Source organism: Seriola aureovittata, chromosome 8 (genome assembly GCF_021018895.1).
Source record: "Seriola aureovittata isolate HTS-2021-v1 ecotype China chromosome 8, ASM2101889v1, whole genome shotgun sequence".
Taxonomy (NCBI): domain Eukaryota; kingdom Metazoa; phylum Chordata; class Actinopteri; order Carangiformes; family Carangidae; genus Seriola; species Seriola aureovittata.
Genome location: NC_079371.1, coordinates 6,778,514 through 6,796,260, shown reverse-complemented (window position 1 = coordinate 6,796,260; position 17,747 = coordinate 6,778,514). Strand labels below are relative to the sequence as shown.

Sequence of the window (17,747 nt, the reverse complement as noted above, 5' to 3'; positions counted from 1 at the left end):
TAAAATAAAGACTTTAATTCCACAACAATAGAACCACATGCTGTATACTATTGCCATAATTACCCAAACTTGTTTAATTAAATAGCATTTTTAAAATAATAATTTCCCAAAAGTGTGATTGTTTTGTTATGAAGTGAGTTTTGGTGGTCTCGAAAGGTTTTCCTTGCATGCAGTCAATTTACATAAGCGATTGTGGTCTGAATGGATATCTCATTTTAAAATGTAACGCAGGAGATAAATAAACAGATAGCCAGACAGGGATCCCAACGTTGCATACAGATGTGCCTACTTAACTTACCTCATGGCATTTCAAAATCTTAAAATTCAGACATGATGAGAGACATTTTAAAAGCGGAACATAGTTTAAGGGGTGGTGTCTTTTTACATTGACCTCTTAACAATTTATCAAACTTTCTGAATTCACTGAAACGTGAATGGGAATTCATAGTTTTTCTGAATGTGGAAGTGTGCATTCCCCAGCAACTGCCAATAGTGATTTTTGCTGTTACTGTTTTGAAGTTTTCATGCATAGAGACTTCAGGACCTAAATGCTGAAATGTGCACGCTCAGGATAAACTCATGCAGTTCTGTAAAGGCCAGGATAACACCTAACTGACTTTTTCTCAGCACTCCAAAATCAACAAGGAGGGAATCTTAGCTCAAACTGTTTGGGCTATGCATCACATGCCTCTGGCCCTTGTCCATGTTGAGGTGACAGCAACACTGAAAGCATTTTCAGTGCTTTCTTGATCTCCTGCAGCGATGTGATTACTGTGAGTGTGGTGGTAGGTCTCTCATGCCCAACCCTGCTGCCCTCAAATCTGATCCCCCACTGTTGGTCTGCCCCCTTCCTGCTGACTTTGACAGTCTGGTGCTGCTATTGGAAACCAAAGATTATGAATTTTCCTTTTTTCTTTTTTTTTTCTTTTGCAAAAATAGTGTTGCCTCCCATAAATTGCCTCTCATATGCCACTGAATGCATCACACTGAGATTGTTCTGTATGTTGACTGTATGTCAAGGAAGTTACTGAAATGTTGCATTCACAGCAGTAGTTTAGAAAAATGTCTCTTTTAATGTCACATGCTGTAATTAGAGGTACAACTAAATTTAGTCTAGCATTGCTTTGGCCAGGAAGGACCTACACCTTTGAAGTGGCTCTGACAGCACAGAGGAGTATAAGGGAGGACAACCCCCCCCCCCCACACACACACACACACACACACATGTCAGTGATCACAATCACCTCACAAGCAGGTTGAGAGGTGACCTGCCTTGCGAGGTGAGCAGGTGGTGTGTGGCCTTCAGGGATGAGTCGTGACGCCAGTCTGCTTTAACTGACAGTGGTGTTGTCGGTCCAGCAACATTTCAAAACAGTGATAGAAGGACATGTCGGTGAGAATCTTCCAATGTGCCACAGCAGCCTCCATCAAGGGGGCGGTGTCTGAGCTACCTGCAACAAACTTCTCAGTCAGGACAGTCACGTTAAAGTTTAAACAATGTATTGTAACAACAGGCATTTATTGCAATGGCGATGTCCCTGAGCTCCCAAACCCGCCTTGCACAGTCTGAGATAAGGAACAACATCACATACAACTAAATGCTCATACAAGAGGAAACTTGGGAGGGGGAGAGAGTTTCTGAAAGCAGGGAGCATAGAAGCAGGAGTGATACGGAGCATAGTGTTGCTGTATGTTCACAGAACAAGTGCTAGATTTTTATATGAACTGCCTTTTGTGAGAGATAGGTGTTGGACATACACCCTATATAGGAGGGTGTGAAGAAGATGTGAATATAAAATGACTTTCATGCCTGTCTAAACTAGTGCAAGGACTCATGAAGAACACAGGGACCAACACTATGGTTGGAGCAGTGGTTTTGCTCATGGAAGGGAAGGGGTGGCTAGGATAGGCTATTCAAGGCAACATTTTGAGCTACAAAAAAACACATGGCAGGGTTTTCATGCATCAAAATAATTGTCAATTGTTTCTATATTCTTTTTTCTGCATGTTCTAATTGAGCTAGGTCTAAGAGGTGTTTATGTAGTTGACAAGTGAGTGTCACATCAGAGAGGGAAATGGTAAGGCTTCACCTTTTCATAGTGAATACCCCACCGTGTTGCAAAGGCTTGTTGTGATTGTCTGTGCATGTATATGCAAATGTCAGATGATGATAGAAGATGCCAGCAGAGCACCTTTTAGAGGGCTCACTACCTGGGATCAACAAGTGTGACAATGCATAACTAACAATACTGCGCTGTGCTAAGCATAATCAAGACAAAGCACCAGGGCTAAACAATTAATCAAAAAATCACCAAGTGCAATATCCAAATTGCAGGAGCTGCAATTTTTTGATAGATGTAAAATGTGTCGCAACATACCATAAATGAAGCATTGTGGTGCTACCGAGATGCCCTGGCCTACAAATCATACTCTCCAGATAAAAGGGGACATGCTTGTTTGGTACAGACCCCAGCAAAAATCACATCTTTTTTTTTTTTTTTTTATGAAAGTGAAATGCAAAAATTTCCATTCCTCACTAAAATCGTGACTCATATCACAATCACAAACACAACAGAAGGCCTCGTGCCACTTTGTTCAACATGTAAGAAGCAGAAAAAAAATATTGTTAAACTTTCTCAGTCAAGTTAAGGCACATTAAAAATGCTGATTGTCTAGACTACAGCAAACCCAACATTTGCACGAAGTCTTGTTGCCTTGGAAACAAAGGGCCTGCTGAGAAGCCAAGAGTGAATAATTCTGTGAGACACAGGGATGGTGTTGGAGGAGAAACAACCAGTCTATGGGGGCTGAAGCATGAAGACGTGTGTATACAAGTGTGTTTGTGTTTGTGTGAGCATACATGATACATATGCTTGTGTTGGCGTGAAGGGACTTCAGTGTTTGAAGGAGATGCACCGGGATCAACACCAGTGAGCTGAGCTTGTGTGCTCTTCCCTCACATTTTTCTTCCCTCTTCCTTTCTGCTCTAAAACTCCCGTCGTCATCACTACGGGCAGTCTCTGCAGGAGCTTCAAAAATAAACGTCACATCTTTCTTTGTTACCCGTGTGTTGAGCTTCGCATCACAACAATCGGCATGGAGTTGGTTCCGCACAAAAAGCACGTCGGAAATGTGAAAGACGAGACTCAGGAGGGAACACTCAGCAGGTGCCACCGCACCCTTTTATTTACTGTCCACTTCCTGCTGAGTAATGGTCTGTCCCAACCAGTTACCCACCACTACACACACCTCATCCAATGTGTCACTGTAACTGCATGGACATAAAAATGCTGTACAAACTTGCATTTTCCATCCCCTGCCATTGCTCATGATGTATAGATATTAAATGTACAGTTGAACGCCATTTGTCAAGCGCTCAACCCTGCTGCAGGTGCTGAAAGCTTTTCCAATCCGTCACCAAGATTTCTCTAAATCAATCTAAATAGAGAGAAAAATATTTCAGAAAATCTATGGTTTAGTTGTTGAAGTTTTTATTTTAACGCACAAATATGTATTTTAACAGGACGTGTGTTTAAACGCCTCACAAGAAAAAGAAATAACTTCAACTTCCTTATATGTAACGTGAAAGAAGTTGCCCATATGACGAACGCTGCAGTTTCTGTGTTTGTGTTTCATTTTAACATCCTTCACTTCATCCTTTTGGTTTCATGGTCCACAGCTTAACTGGTTTCTCACCACTCTCACAGTGTTGATTTCAGAAGCTTATTTCAGCAAAAAAGTTACGTTGTCGATTACAGATAAAATTGGTGATTAGCTGGTGAACTTGGTGGCACATAGATATTTCCATCAGGAGTTTCTAGAGACCAAAACAGAGCTAAAAGGAGAGTGAATGTCTGATCATTGCATTGACTTAAAACTTGTTTGTCTGTAAATGCTATTTTATGGTAGTGTCCTGGCATGAAAACAAAATGTATCTGTGCCTCACAAAAAATAGGTTAAGTGATTTGAAGACAGCAGATGAGGCATAAAACCTTTTCAACCCTTTTTCTGTTTCACCTGAGACAAGAGACAGTATGTGCTAAATTGTAGGTTTTAATGTTGCAGTCCTGCTGTTGCAAAGCAGAGCAGACTGGGCTCGTTCAATGAACTCAAAGAACTCCAAAATGTCTCTGCGTGGCATTATTTTGACGTTAGATCAATTATGATGCCCCGCGCTGAAATGCTCTAATCTTCAAAACCAGGTGGGAGGAGACCTTCTTCACTCAACTTTCTAAAGAGCTCACAAAAGCACACATCATTAAAAAAATATTTTGCTGAGAGTAATAGCAGTCACAACCTTTAATCTCTGTGTCAGATAATTAAGGAGCTGTGAATGGGCTTTGCTTTGACCTGCCAATTCCTCATTAGCATTTAATATGAAAAGAACTAAGCATTAAAATTTTAGCATCTTCCAACACACAGAAAATTATTCTAATAGGTTAAAATCTCATTTGAATCCAATTATGCCTTTGCCATTCGATTCAAGTGCAGAAAAGCTTACCACTCAAGTGTAACAGGCGTAATGAGCTGAAGCCCCCATTTTAGCATGTTAGAGAGGTTCACAGGACTGTAAACAAGTGTGTGTGTGTGTGTGTGTGGGGGGGGGGGGGGGGGGGGGGGGGTTTAGAGCATGGGAACATGGAGCTGCAATGCAATCATGGGATCTCCTGAATGTACAGCGTATTCACTGAGAACCTATATATTCTTGCTCACATCTGTACTTCTGTCCATTAAGGTCACATGTGGTCTTTTTACTGTCATAAAAGATCATGTTACTAGTTTAACTAAGGGGAAAAATGCACCCATGCTGGCTTTTTAAAAACCTTCTCCCTGGCTCTACTGCACTCTGCATGACCAGGTTGAATAATATGACTTGATAACCTGCTCCCCTTAGGCTATTTCTTATTGCCATCACCAAATAGAGCAATATAACAATACATTTCATGTGATAACAAAGAAGCAGAATGGTGTGCGTGACATTATTTGTTTTTCCTCTCAGAGTAAAGAAAATAAAAAATGTGCTCCAGGCTGCAAACCCACCCAGAGAAATCAATTTGCAGGTTTGTGGTAACCTGAGACATATTGAACTCCTATACAGAATAATTTCTTCAGGTAATACAGAGGCAGCGTCTCAAAGAAAACACAGGCTGAATTTTTCAACCTCAAATGAAAAATTAAACACAAAGTACAGCCTGAAAAAAAAAGTCAAAATTGATTCTCCTCTTTCAGAATCAGTAAGAAGTTCTCAGCTACAAAATGGAGCACATTAAAACTTTAAGGTCTTTAGTTTCCAATAAAGTCAAAAGCCTCATTTATGTAATGTATAGGTGTAAGGTTTCAAGTCACAGAATGCTTGTTACGTGGTTGATTTGGCTTATCAAAGCTCTGCGGGGCCATTTCTGTCATCACAGATTAAATTATGTGAAAAGGTCACACCTTCATCTTTTACACAAATGCAACATATGAACCATGAAAGGTGAGTTTGAACTGGTTAAAAAAAAAAAAAAAAAGGCAGATTCATCCCCACTTCATGTTTGGCAAGAGGCGTCTTTTTGTACTGCCACCGCTGCCATTGTACTCCCTGTAAAAAAGATTTGTAATCATAAATAACCTGCAGATGTTATTGACTCTATAAGCAAGAAAACATCCAAACAAAGGTCACTCCGTCCGGGACTTACACAGCAAAACACAGTGAATGAAAACACAATGAGTGGCAGTGGTGGGGGGCTAAAAACCTGCTCTGAGCTATTCAGCAGTACAGTAAACAGTCTTTTCAGGAATAACAGCTTTTTGACATGATTGCTGTGTGTTTATGTGTCTTTTTCAGTTTCACTGTAACATGCAGCTAAGCTGAACTGCAGCTAAACCCAATGAATAGTTATGTGTTTACACTCCAAAATGTTATGTAGCCTATATGTATAATATTTACCATGTTCACCGTCTTAGTTTAGTCCGTTAGCACGCTAACATTTACTAATCAGTGTTAGACAGTACAGCTGAGGCTGATGGGATTTTAATTAGTTTTGTCAAATAGTTGAACAATGTATTGGATAAAGTCCATTTCTGACCTACTGGTAGCAGTACATAAAGTACCATAGTTGTAGTCAATGTCCATACAACAGATCAAGGCATTTCACCCAAAATCACAAATGTCATCTTCATAGCGTTACGTCGTTAGCATACATGCTAGAGCACCCTGAATGTATAGGAAGATATTTCAGTCTAGACCAACACGGTGGAACAATTGACCAAATGAAATTGCAGTCCAGAGAACCACATCGCTAGCATGGCTAAAAATCAATTAATGGTCAATCAATACAACAATAAAAACAAAACGACTCAATATTGGACTAAATGATTCAGTCATCACCTGGTTCACATTAATCTGCTAAATTAGATGAAGCGCTCCAGTTCTTATTGGAACAGCAAGCTCCAGTTGGAAAAAACTCAAAGGAGCCTTTTAGCGAGACTTTTAGCAAAATTGTATCTGAAGTGTCCTTTATCCATCCGCTTTGACTTAAATAGACACAGACATGATGAATGCCACAGAACAAGACTGAAACAGATGCCAAGTAGACAGCCTCAAAATATCCTTGAGTAAGTGTCCTGCATACTGAGCCAAACAAATCAGTGATTTCATCAGAAATGTACTGCCTCTCTTTGCCTGTTATTGATTTTGCAATGCACTTTGTTTACCAGCTATAGCGCACAATACACCGTTCTATCTAATTATTGAAGAGAATGTGCATCATCAAAGGCAGGATTAGTCCTGGCAGGTCCATGCTGCTTTTTGTTACAGCAGCCAAAGCGAAGATCAGTCTTTGTGTACTCCTTGACTTTTTAAGGACTACAGACTGGATCATGTATCGATTACACTATTAAAATTGATTTTTTCAGAATACACTGAAGTACCCTCTGCTGAGGCTCTGTAACTCTCTCTGCTGGGGTAGCTGCTCCTGAAATCATTAGTAATAATATTTCAGACGTAATCACAAAGGAGACTATTATTCTACACCATTTTCACATTGACATTAGAGTAAAATCATAATTAGGCACATAATTTCCCGGACAGAAACGTGACAAATGTTTCGTGCACTATCGGGGCATGAGAACAGAAGATATTGGAGGTTCTCCTTTCACTCAGAAAAATCACAGCACTTAAATAGCAAACAGGAGGAACAGGGGTGCTTCTTTCCATTAAACCCTTTAGCTATGAGGCAGTGAATAATGTTTTTGGTGAATCATTTATTATGAACGCAATTGATTAAAAAAAAAAAAACGACTTGCCCCCAGTGCTGTGCCTAAACATGTGCAAGGGAGCTACAGAGAAGCAGAAACTGAAATGATGACAAGTTCTACATTTGAAAGCTAATTAATTCCCCACATGTTTATGTTTAAAATGTAATTTCAAGTAATTCATCAGAGACAGACAGAACATCACCAAGGAGATAAAATAAAATTAACAACTCTGCAATGAGCTGGTTAAATATAGGCTGCATTTTTTAAAATAAAGACTACATATCAGCTGTCTACGTTTCACAAAATGCTTTAATCTGTTGGGTTACGAAATACACAGGCACTGCAACATGAAAACTGCTGTTGATCCAACAAACTGTGGACCCCTTCTGCGAGAGATGTAATCAGCTTCGCAAAGAACTGACAAATCTATCTTTGCACAAGATGCTTTCCAGCTGCGGGAATCTTGGAAAATAAAATTTAATAACCAATAACACTTCACTAATATTTCACAAAAATTCTTACCTACAGGGCAAGTGGATTCAACATACTGTATGTAAGACTGACTGGACTCACATTTAAGATATGCACACGGCATTTATGACTTTCTAATTACATTCAGAACTGTAAGAATGAACCATTGCGTTGTATGGAGAATCTAATTAAAGATATTTACAATATAATTTTGAATCACCACACAACTTAATGGATCCTTCTTTTTTGTCACAATGTAATTAGAAAAATATTGTAAATTCTAACTGCATTGGGACATCTGGTGGCAGTGTTTAAGATGCATGCCACTATGACTGCAAAGTCCCCAGTTTGGATCCATCCATTGCCTGTCATTCATCCTTTCTCTCTTTGCTGCCGCCTCATAACTGTCCACTGTTGAATAAAGGCAATATTGCACCTAAATATACTAGAGAAATCGACTATGTCCTCATACACACATTGCTGATATCTGTCAAATAAATCAATCTAATAAATGATCAAATGTGTAGCAATATCTGGGACATCATTAGAGCTATCTTAAAAGTATTTCTGAAATCTATTTGGAGATAACTTGAATCCTTGAAGTCCTACCGGTCAGGTTGTAATTGCACACACAGTATCTAGTCACATTGTAATTACAGCTGATCAAAATGCATTTGCAGATGTCTAAAATGTAATTAGAAATAGTGAAGTGAAACGTTATACATGCTTAGCCCGCTTACCCTATACCCTCAGGCAGGATTAAACCCACTGAGAATGAAGAAGCCCTGAAACTAACAAATAAACTAAACCGCAGAAGCAGGAAATTTGGAGCTTCAATTAATCGTGAACTCATTAGCGAAACGCTTGCACAAGTCATTTGAATTTCAGAGAAATGTTGAATGGGGGGAGAAAAAAAAACTGACATGAAACATATTGTCAGTAGAGTAATTTACAGGTCATATGCTTGCTTCTAAAGGTTATTACCAAAAGCCATTTCAGACACACTCAGTTCAACAAGGACCTAATTAAAGTAGCAACATCAGCACATGTCGGCTCCTTCCCCCTGTGACAGTCACATAAACAACTTAAGCAGCTAATTACACGACAATAAATGATGTTCCACTGAGCGTATATGAGCCACATAACGTTAGCTCTCGTATTTATGGAGGCACAACTTTTTGATGACATTTGCCACCTGTCCCTAAAGATCAATACAATAATGTAACTCCTTGGCAAGAGGGCACACAATAACACAGCTTTCCCTTTCATTTTATCCCCACACACTTCATAAGAAAGTTGCCAACATAAGTCAGCCATGACAGTCTCTTCAATTATGTGACACTGGAGAAGAAAGGAGCGTGATGGATTGGTGTCAAAGCTCTAGGGAGCCATATAAACCATACAGAACGCACAGGCTGCCCATCTGTCAAAAATCTCAATTAACCACTCTACAGATAGAGGCACGCTGCTCTTTTATGCAGCGCTGTAAAAAAAAAGAAAATAACACAAGGGTCTCTATCACGACGGTGGGCTGGATCCCATTTTTACAAAGAGAAAACTGTGTATTCAAGTGAGCTGGATTGGTCTATCCATCAGCAGGGGGGTGAGTCAAATTGAAATCTGACATTTAGAGCCTCAACGCCATTGCTCACTGGCACTGATATGAACTATAGCAAGTGACAAATTGTTTGTATCAGGCCTGTCCCTGGGTGAAGCCTATGATAATGTTTAGGGTTGAAATAGACACCCTTGACATTTCGCCGAAAGGTCAGGTTTTGTGTTCATTAACGTTCCCTTTTTACACCCAGCGGTGAGAATGAGGATTATTATCATAATCTGGGTTTGTGCCAGCTGGTGAATGCTGCTTTATTTCTTTTGATTCCTCTCAATAGTATTACACAGTGCATCATGCACAGCAAAGACAGACTGTGGGGAGCAAGATCACAGGAAGTCCCAACTCTCAAAAAGCTGATCTGATTAGAAAATAAACAGTTTGCATCTGTCTCCTTAAATTTCAACAAAAGAGCAAAGTATTACAATAAATACAGAACTCATCACTCTCTCTGCATGTGTGAAGATCTCTGACAGTTTCAAAAGGAAAAACGTCCAGGATTAATTTGCTTCTGTAGCAGGGTGTCCATTTACAGCTAAATTAAGAAACCTTTCTATAATTCATTTAATGTCTGCACCAGACAAATTAGTGTCTTGGATCCGAAGCTAATAAACAGCTTGAAGCGGCGTCGATATGTAAATAGTCCTACATTATTGCTGATCGTGTGTGTCGCATTTTTGATTAGCCAGCCTCCTCAGGGAACTGTGGGATAAATTGTGCCATTTTCTTTCATTCTTAGGGAAGCGGAGGCAAATAGATATCTGTGGTGTCGATCCATGGTGTCTGCCAGGGTTTATACTTAAACTTGAGAATCTCGCACATGAAAACCAGGCTTTGTTTTGGACACAAGGTGATGGGTAACTGCATGCACTGCCCTAATGAAAAAACACTACAGTGTATGTAGGAAGACTACTCTTAAAAAGGCTGGATTACCAACCAGGCAGAAGAGGCCCCACACCTCCAGGAGCTGCAAAAAGCTACAGGTTTTATGTGTTGCAAATTTGCCATTACTGACATTTTTTAAAGAAAAAATGAAGGACATTTTTATGTTTTGTATTTATCACTGTTAAAGTGGAATTATGCTATATATGAAATGATAAATAACAAATGTTTGTCATTACTGCAGGAGATTGGCAGCTCATCTTTTCAGATTAGCTACAGTACTGTGGTCATCCAAAAAGATTCAGATGCATTTGATTTATGTCAAATTTAAGTTTATTTTAAAAGCTTTAGAAGGTCCTGCTGTTTGCCCGAATATCCGCTGTAATGCTGGAGCTGAATTTTCTGGCACAGTTATAAGAATACGACCCAGGTTGTAAAAAACTGGAATTTACCTTAATTTAGCCTTCATTTGTGTATTTTGTTAAGTAAAAGCATTAATATATAAATACTGTAAAAAGTTCTGAAGCTAGTCATAATTACAAGTACACTTAAGTAGAAATACAAAAGCATGAACAGCAACATTTACTTAAAGTATCACAAGTAAAAGTACTCATAACATCATTGTTTCTGGTTCACTATTACAAATGCAAGAGGAAAGCAGGATTTAAATATTGTAGCTGGTCAGGATGGAGTTAATTATAACTACTTCATACACAACTGGCAAACTGAATCTATAACAATGCATCATAATTTAGAAGCTGATGATATTTTGTCTGTAAAATCTGATCTTAGGATCCGATCTAACAGTAACTATAAAAATATCTGTCACATAAATATAGTGGAGCAGAAGTATAAAGTTGTATAAAATTGAAGTACTATATGTAAGTAAAGAACCTCAAAAGTTCACTACTTGAGCAAATGTACTTAGTTATATTCCACAACTGGTTTTAAGACTTGTTTACAAAATACTAAATATAAACATACAATATACAAGATAAAATAAATATCTTATGTTCTTATGTTCGTGTTTATTCAGTCACTACATGATTTTGTAAAGTGATGTTTGTAATGGTTTTCCCACTTTTACTAAGAATGAGTAAACCACAATCATGTATGAATATCATAATGATTTCTGCGGCTGTTTTTGATGCATCTGCATTCAGGGGGATCACAAAACATGGTTATAACCTTGTCATGTCATGTCAGCTGACCTCTCCTCAAATCTTTCAACTGACTCTATCTTGGCGCTTGAAGAAATCCGGGCGAGATGTTGATTGGACAGTTACAGACGCATTTTCACTTTATTGGTCCAGATTTGTGTCGGTCGTCCAGGGGGGGCGGTCTGAACACCTTCTACACTAGGAAATAGATCTTGAAGCAAATACAGTCGCTTGTTCTCAGAGTTTAGGTGTAAAGTGTCGAGTTACACAGTAGAAATGTGCAGCGTTGTATCTCTCCTCGGGCTCGTCGTGTTAATCGGTCCCGCCGCGGAAGCTTTAGACAACGGTCTGGCTCTGAAGCCCACTATGGGCTGGCTGCACTGGGAGAGGTTCATGTGTAATATCGACTGTGACAAAGACCCGGATAACTGCATCAGGTAAGAGGCATCAGAGCTGCCAGGTGGCGGTGATCCAGCGCAGTCTGACAGGTTTGTGAGCTCAAACACAAGGAAAACTCTCCTACTAATATTAATCACAGAAACACTAAGCCAACATTTCACCTCTCCCGGTGAATTTCACGTAAACATCTCAACTCATCTACACTCCCGCAAAGGCGATTTCACCCAGACCCAGTGAATGACAGCTTTTACACTTTTCTGCTCCAAATGAATCACATACTTTACCCACAGAAATCCCTACCGTGCACAGGAAGTGACGTTTCCACAAGGGGGGTTGTCGGGATCACAAAAACCATTATCAAACTAACTGTGATGAGGTAACCGAGCTACAGAAACACAGTGGTTTCACAAAAGAATGAAAAAACCCTAAACTTTCTTGTAATCATGACTTGCATTTTATGACCTCGTTCCATCTAATTGTTGTTTCATATTTATGACATCTATTTTGAAATTATGAATAGGATATGAGAGTAATTATGAAAACAGAGACATGTGATTTAACAATTACTGAGAGTAATTGCCATCAGGACCGGATTTAATTGGCCTTTATTTGTTCTTTGGTTTGAGGCATTGGGAGATATTGGTGTTACCTTATGTAAACACCATTATTATATCTCACAGGCTTTCAGGTAAAACAGGTTACACTACCGGTCCAGTTTTCCTCATGAATGCCATTTACCCTCTTTGCTTGAAAAATTACTTAATCATTCAATTATCATAATAGTTAGGTTAATTATCTTAGGATGGACTAATCAGTTAATCGACCGGTGATTGCAGCTCTAATCTTAATTACAAATAAATTCTCCATTTCTTTCCTTGTTGGATGCAGAGCCCTTCAGAAGTATTGGATGATTGTGTTCCCTCTTTTATTTTAGGGATATCTATGCTGATTAGTGACAAACATAAAATAGCTCACGTCATCGTGGATGGCATGTTTCCCCCAGAAAGGCCTGGCCAGTAAAGCGTTTAGAGCACCGAATATAGGCTCATCGGTTGAATTGTTATTGTCTCATAACACTCAACAGTGAACAACAGCAAAACTGGCATTTTCCTGTCACAAGAATTCCTTCAGCATGTACATATTTGTGTCTGCCATATTGCTGTTGCACATGACACTGAACACTTGTGTCTAACTGATACTATCAACCCCGCCTGTCTCCTCCTGTTGCCCTGGCAGTGAGCGTCTGTACATGCAGATGGCAGATGTGATGGTGAAGGAGGGCTGGAAAGAGGCCGGTTATGAGTACGTCTGCGTCGATGACTGCTGGCCCTCCCATCAGCGTGATGCCCAGGGCCGCCTGCTGGCAGACCCCAAAAGATTCCCGGGGGGCATCAAGAAACTGGCCGACTATGTGAGTAGTAGGTATAAAAGAGGCATAAAGACTCTGAATGTGAATATAGTATTAATGCCATAAGTCATCGAAGAGAGAGGGGTTCAGAGAGACTTAAGGAAAGGGAGAAATACTAATTGGAGTCATTCCACTAGCTGGAAGGACTAAATGAGAGTATGTGCTCTAGGATATGACTGTTTTATTATAGTTTCCAGTCTTTGGGCTACATTATGAATAGTGTGCAAAGTTATACAATGGTAAACCATGTCATATTTAACACATATTCCCACTGATGTAATTCCAAGGGCTACAGAATTAGAGAATCAGTGGTGCAATGCGTCTTAAGTTTGGAAATCTTTGACAAATAAAAACTTTGGTAAGTAAAAGTGATTACACAGTCAGATTACGTATTCATTATACATCCATCCAAGCCAACCTGCAATTATTTACATAATGAAGGGGAGAGGACCAGATGTAGAACCCAAGTCTCAGATTTCATTCCAACAGAAATTCAGCACCTGGAGCCGAGGGAGATACCTAGACATTAAATTGTCTCAGGTAGGAGTGTGTTGTTGTTCACCCTCTCTGCTGCAGACACAGTCACAATGGAGAGGAGTGTTCTGCCTTGTAGACTACAGTGACTGGCTGATTCCTACACAGGCAGCTAAAAAGTTATATTCACCAGTAAAGTGATATATTTAAGCCCACGAAGGCAAAGCTGTGTCCTGTAGTGTAAGGATCATGATTTTAGCTGTGTAACATCGCCACCTGCTGGTACTAGTCTGTAACCTGTTAAGAACATAGCTGCTGTTCGTACTTGTAAACTATGAATTGATTCTAATTAAACTTTCTGTTTTAAGGTCCATTCTAAGGGTCTGAAGCTGGGTATCTATGCAGATGTTGGGAAAAATACCTGTGCTGGATACCCTGGCAGTCTGGGTTACTATGAGACAGATGCTCAGACCTTTGCTGACTGGCATGTGGACCTGCTAAAATTCGACGGCTGCTATATGGACTGGACCATGCTGGGAGAAGGTGAGCTTTTAATTCAGACATTGAAACTTTTGCACAGCACTGTGTATGTAAATAAACTTGGAAACGTGATATTTTCACATGACATAACTTAAATTACACTTTTATTAATGTCATGGGTCATTTTTTATTGGTTCTTCTTCAGAACATCAATTAGAGAAGGTATTATATGGGTTTTAATCTAACTGCCTATTATTTATTCTGGTCAAGGATACATTAACATGTCAAAAGCACTAAACAAAACCGGAAGACCTATCCTGTACTCCTGTGAGTGGCCTTTATATGAGTGGCCTATCAGAAAGGTGAGAGAGAACTTCTTTGCCTTTACGTGAATTTTTATCATGTTATTAATCTCTGGTTTATTTTCCAAGATTCAACCCACATAACAGTAAGAATAAAATGAAGAATACTTCATGAGTGATCTGCGACTGCATGATGAGACCATATGCCATATGTTACACTACACAAAAGAGCATTTCTCTGCCTCCAGCCTAACTACACAGCCATTCGCGAGACGTGTAACCACTGGCGCAACTTCAATGACGTGTACGACTCATGGAGTTCTGTCAAGTCCATCTTGGACTGGACTGCTGCTCATCAGGACATCATCGTCCCCTCGGCTGCACCCGGGGGCTGGAATGACCCTGATATGGTACTGTGCCCTACTCAAGCTCTTACGCACTCCCCTCTTTGACCTCAAACTACGCATAGAACCAGTGGCCTTCAAGTACCAAGCTGTTGTATTATCATTTTAACAACGTCACTGACTCGCCATTTGCTACATTTTGAAGACGGAGAGCGGACCTGTTTCTTAACTGGAGCTCCACTGGCATGTGGCCTTACTAAAGAGTGTAATATTTTCAGAAATATTCTTTCTCCCCGAGAGATGGATGAGAAGACTTAGTATCATTGTCACTAGACGATCATTAGTATGAAGCCAGTAGGTGGATTTTTTTCACTTTGGAGTGAGCAAGGAGAGTCTTCCCATTTCTTGTCTTTGTGCTAAGGTAACGGGCTTCTGGTTGTAGCTTCACATTGACCTTGCAGACATGAATATATATTATTTAAGTACAAAAACTACAAGTGTTTATTTGAAGAAAAAAAAAAAGGGATCACATTTCTCAATTGTGTGTTGTTGATTTACTGTATAATGTCACTGCATAGGTACTTATGATACTGGTCCATTTCTCTAGCTGGTCATTGGGAACTTTGGCCTGAGTCATGACCAGCAGGAGTCTCAGATGGCACTATGGGCCGTCATGGCAGCCCCTCTGCTCATGTCTAATGATCTGAGAGACATTTGTCCTCGCTCCAAGGAGCTGTTGCAGAACAGACGCATCATAGACATCAGCCAGGACCCACTGGGCAGACAGGGATACCACACGGCCAAGGTGGGTGTGAGAGGTGACACAAAGCATGTTCACCACCTGGAATGACAGCTGTCAGTATTTTCATACATTTCATTTCTATATAGGAATGCTAAATGCTTTGTGATCAGGGTCTAGTAGCCACAAAAAAGTATTCACAGTAATTACTGTAATAAAATCAAAGTGGTAATGGCAATTCAAGGTATGGAATAGCAACATTAATTGATATAACTTGTTCTACAGGTGGACAGTTTTGAAGTTTGGGAGCGGCCTCTGTCTAAAAACCGGCTGGCTATCGCAGTTCTGAACAAACAGGAAATCGGTGGCCCCCGAGGGTTTGTCGTCAGAGCGGTTCCTGGCTGGAGGATCTGTAACCCCCAGTGTAACGTCACACAGATCTTGCCTAAGTACAAGGAGATGGGTGTTCAAACTCCACACAGCAAAATGGTTATATCTGTCAACCCTTCAGGCACGGCTCTACTCACTGTCACTCCGATCAGCAGCGACTCTAAGAGGATGCACGAGCTGTACTGGCAGGACACGTCCGTCAAACACAAGCACGCCGGTATTTTGTAGTCCTGATGCGTTGTTATGCACTTTAACTGCCTGTACTATATTGATTAAGTGGAAAGTTTTTGGATCTTTAAAAAAAAAAAAAAATTAAGATCAGTTGCCTTTGTAAAAATAGAGCACATACATTTAAAAAGGCAAAGTGTTTTACAGTCTTTAGAGCAGGGGTGTCCAAACTTTTTGCAGAGGGCCAGATTTGGTAAGGTGAAAATGTGTGGGGGCCGACCATTCAGCCTGACACTCTTTGAACCATTAACATTAAATACAAATGAACTATTTTATGAAATTTTTATTGCAAATGGCATACTTCATTTTTTTTTTTCATTTTCAAGTTTTTGCCAAAATCACTCTGCCTTTCATATTTGAAGACCACATAAAATGAAGAAAAAGTCTGTCTGGAAAAAAAACTTGGGAAGATGAAACATATCTAGGTTCATTTGAAACATTACATATTATTCGCTATTAAATGCTCACTGTAAACTTCTAAATTCAAAACAGTGATCCGTGCATATTCAAAACTGTGGTTTTGATCATCACAAAAAAATCAATTCACTGAGACTTTACAATTTATCCACCTCAGAGGACTAAACACATCTTGCCTGCAGTAATGTGAAGGGTGATACTGAGATCTCGACTGCAGTATGTAGGCCTAGTCCAGGTCTGGCTCAAAAACAGTGGTTTTGATGCGCAAGACGTCGCGCAGGGGAGAGTCACTTTTCTCGTCCTCACGCGGCTCTTGTTAATGTTCATAACCGAGAATGTCTTGTATGTCGAGCCAAACAAGCTCAGCATTTTCTTAGCAAATGTTCGAATCTCTTCGCACCGGCCTTCATCCAGCTGGAGGTAGAAGTTGACAAGAGGGAGCTGTTGGTGCGGACTGCTTCGTAATTCAGCGAAAAAAATACTCCAATTTCCACTTGTCCTGGAAGCGGCGACCCTCGCTGTCAACTTTTCTTTTTTTTTTTAGTTACAGTCGCCATGTCAGAAATGGGCTGAAAGGATCACACAAGGGTCACGGCGGCGGGAGTGCGGCCACAGGTCTACTGCCATCTTCTGGTGAAATGTAAAATAGCTTTTTTTGCACGCGTGTATTTTATACTGTGGTCAACAGAGCTGGCGGGCCGCATATTATTGATTTTATGACAGAGGCTTCACACCGTTGTAAGACGAGTGAAAGGGAGATGGCAAACCCGGAAACAGAATATAACAAATACGCAGGGTGGTGTATATATGTCAGATCAGCTAATTCAATACTATTCAGTGCACCATAAAACAATGGAGGTGGTACAAAAATGTATTTTGACACATCATTGGCCTTTGCAGCCACAAACACCTACATCCTTCACAAGGAACTGTCAAATAAAACAACTTGCGACTCACTTGAAATTCACAGAGACCCTCGCAGCTTAACTTTGTGGCTATTGAGCTTTTTTTCCACCTTCATTCTTAACACTTGTGTTCACTTGAAAATATGTAGTATATATTGCCTATTTTTTTCCCCCTCAATCTTTACAAAATAAAATCAATTAACACCCAATCGATTTTTATTTTTAGTGATTTATGGCATGATAAATGTTATGTTGCACATAAGACATTTTGAGCTCTGCACTTCTGCCCATGGTTGT

General features: G+C 39.9%; 1 protein-coding gene across 2 annotated transcripts; it reads left to right on the top strand.

Annotated features, from left to right (window-relative positions):
* The first annotated feature begins 11,521 nt into the window (after window positions 1-11,521).
* On the top strand, window positions 11,522-16,408 carry gla (galactosidase, alpha). Of its 2 annotated transcripts, none has more exons than XM_056382771.1 (7): window positions 11,522-11,801; window positions 13,000-13,174; window positions 14,014-14,188; window positions 14,396-14,487; window positions 14,676-14,837; window positions 15,502-15,576; window positions 15,796-16,408. In XM_056382771.1, exons 1-7 carry the CDS (start codon window positions 11,641-11,643, stop codon window positions 16,126-16,128), a joined length of 1,173 nt encoding a protein of 390 aa, XP_056238746.1. In that variant the 5' UTR covers window positions 11,522-11,640; the 3' UTR covers window positions 16,129-16,408. The 2 variants fall into 2 exon arrangements, with proteins under 2 accessions (XP_056238746.1, XP_056238745.1); XM_056382770.1 differs by having other exon boundaries at window positions 11,523-11,801; window positions 15,379-15,576.
* Window positions 16,409-17,747: the final 1,339 nt, after the last annotated feature.